This window comes from Carlito syrichta, unplaced genomic scaffold (assembly GCF_000164805.1).
Source record: "Carlito syrichta isolate Samal-C Ts95f unplaced genomic scaffold, Tarsius_syrichta-2.0.1 Scaffold311864, whole genome shotgun sequence".
In the NCBI taxonomy this organism is placed as follows: Eukaryota; Metazoa; Chordata; class Mammalia; order Primates; family Tarsiidae; genus Carlito; species Carlito syrichta.
This window is the reverse complement of record NW_007255960.1, coordinates 204,143-206,689: the sequence shown is the minus strand read 5'-3', so window position 1 is coordinate 206,689 and position 2,547 is coordinate 204,143. Positions and strand designations below refer to the sequence as shown.

Below are 2,547 nucleotides of genomic sequence, written 5' to 3'. Positions count from 1 at the left end.
TCAGCCTTCCGAGTAGCCGGAATTACAGGCATGCGCTACCACGCCCGGCTGATTTTTTGATTTATTGTAGAGATGAAGTCTCACCAAGTTGCCCAGGCAGGTCTCGAACCCACGGGCTCAGCAATCCGCTCACCTTAGCCTCCCAAAGGCACGGGATTACAGGCTGAGCCACCAAGCCCGGCTGATGTCAAATTTCAAATGCTGTTTCCCCTAGGCAATCAGAAACATGACTGAGGGGCAGCAACTTCAGTGCTGGAGAGAGAGACTGAAATCCACTTCTGGCCAAAAAGGGCCACGCAGCTGCTAGGAGGGTAACTGAAACTCTCCTGCTCAGCAACAACAGAGCCATGAGCAATGGATTCCCCGCCAGAGAACCAAAATCACTTACTGAACACCAAGGGTTCAGCCAGTGGTCCTGTTACTTGTCACACAGAAAGCCAGTTATTGAGACAACAAATATTGCCAGGGAAGGAGGATTGTTGTTGAATTATATCAGCCAAGGAGAACAGGAAATTGTCTCAAACTCGGATCCCATACCACAGAAGTCAAAAGTTTATATAGTGGAGCAGGAATGTAAAAGGGAATAGGGAAGGATCAGGAAAAGGAGTTGATAACAGGAATTAGGGAGGGGTAGGGAAGATAAGTTGGTAAACAAGAATTGGGGAGGGGTCTGGCATTTCATTGTCTGGATATGTTGCTCTGGCGTGTTTCAGTTCCTTGACAGTACAGGCCTGAATGTAGGTTTCCTGAGAAAGGAACTCAGATAAGACAAATGTTTTGGGCATAGTGGTTGATATGAGTTGAAATGTGTCCCCCAAAAAGTTCTAACCTGGGGTACCTGTTAATGTGATTTATTTGGAAATAGGGTCTTTGCAGTTATAATCAGGTTAAGATGAGGCCATTAAAAATGCACCCTAACCCAATGTGATTGGTGCTCTTAAAAAAAGAGAAGAGACACAGAGATCGAGAGGGAGAAAACACTATGCGATGTCAGAGGCAGAGATTAGAGCCAAGCATCTACAAGCACAGGAATGCCAAGGATTGCAGCCAATTGCCAGAATCTAGGAGAGGCATGAAACAGATTCTCTCTGGGATTCCATAATGCATAAACCCTGCCAATATCTTGATTTGGGACCTCTGGCCTTCAGAACTGAGAAATAATAAATATCTGTTGCTTTAAACGACCTGATTTGTGGTGCTTTGTTACAGCAGGCTGAGCAAACTAATACAGTGGTGGAATCCCAAGTCACGGCCTACGGGAGCACAAGTCAAGGTTAGATAGAAGGTATGAGCCTGAGACAGTAAATTGGAGCTGGACTGGAAGGATTTAGAATGTGATCCTAGGTAGGGGTCTGGACTTTATTATTCAGGCAGTATGGAACCATAGTGAGATAAATTAAATTGATAAGGGACACAGTTCTATCTGGTTTTTATCGAAGAGTTTCAGAGAAATAGCCCAAGTGTAGGGTAGATTTGTTTGACTTGTGGACTTGTCTCAAATTCGTTTGCATTTTCTTTTAAAACCTGTTCACTCCCTTCTATAAGGTTTTGACATACCCTAGTTGGTCATTAATAGCCATGGGCTATAGTATGTTTATTAAATCAGGCCTTGCTTTTAGACATAATCTGCTAATCTCATTTAATCCTCACAACGCCCCCTCCCCAGTAAAATACGTATGCTATCCCCCATAATAGGGGTAAGGAAACATTCAGAAAGGTGACAAGGCTTGCACTTAGGGAAACAATCCGGCAGACAGTTTAGGGTTGAAAGGAAGGCCACCTTGGGCCTCAATGGCTGTAAAGCATTAGGCAAGATACCTCACCTCCGTCAGCCTACAATTGTCCCATCTTTCAAACTAGCATAATAGCAGTCACCTCTTTGGTTCGGCAGAATTAAATGAATGAAGGGTGCAAGCGTCCTGCGCAGGTAGGCGGTGATAAACTGAATTGTCATCGTCTCCCGGGACCTCCCCGGAGGCCTCGCTGCTCAGTCCCCCAGCCGCCAGGGGACGCTGTGACGCGGCTCGGGCCTAGCACGCGGCCACGCTAGCCCCGCCCAGGGAAGTCGTTGTCCTCGCCTTCTGCAGGAGCCCGCGCGCCTCAGTGTCTGCGCCTGCTTGCCCTCCGCTTGGTCCTGCAGCTACCACTGCCCTCCTGCCGTCCACCATGGCCCTGCTGCATTCTGGTCGCGTCTTCTCCGGAATCGCCTCCGCCTTCCACCCAGGCCTCGCCGCCGCAGTCTCCGCTAGAGCCAGGTAAGCCAAGGAAGACGGAGATGAATCCTGGACGACGGCCTTGCGCCCCAGGACATCTGCCCCTCCCCGCCCCAAAACTCACACAGACACCACTCCTCCGAGAGCCCCCTCGGCTTTCCTTCCTGGAGGCTAAAGATTGAGCGTCTGTGCCTCACAGTGACCCCTCAGGATGCCAGTTTCCTCCCTCCCCGCAGGAGCGCGAGTCAGCGCGATCCCTCGGGGAAGGAAGTGTGGCCTTCTGCGGCTCCCGGACTTTCATTCAAGGTCGGGGGCGGGGGATGAGGGGAGCACG

General features: G+C 49.8%; 1 protein-coding gene across 2 annotated transcripts in view; it reads left to right on the top strand.

The window, feature by feature from the left end:
- Positions 1–2,027: 2,027 nt before the first annotated feature.
- The window catches only part of GOT2 (glutamic-oxaloacetic transaminase 2), a 25,486-nt gene continuing 24,966 nt past the window's right edge, over positions 2,028–2,547 (top strand). The window contains exon 1 of one of the 2 annotated variants that reach the window (XM_008069215.1): positions 2,028–2,255. In XM_008069215.1, the coding sequence (XP_008067406.1) occupies positions 2,167–2,255 (89 nt within the window). In that variant the 5' untranslated portion in view covers positions 2,028–2,166. The remainder of the gene's footprint in view (positions 2,256–2,547) is intronic. The other variant, XM_021718145.1, reaches the window with a different exon arrangement.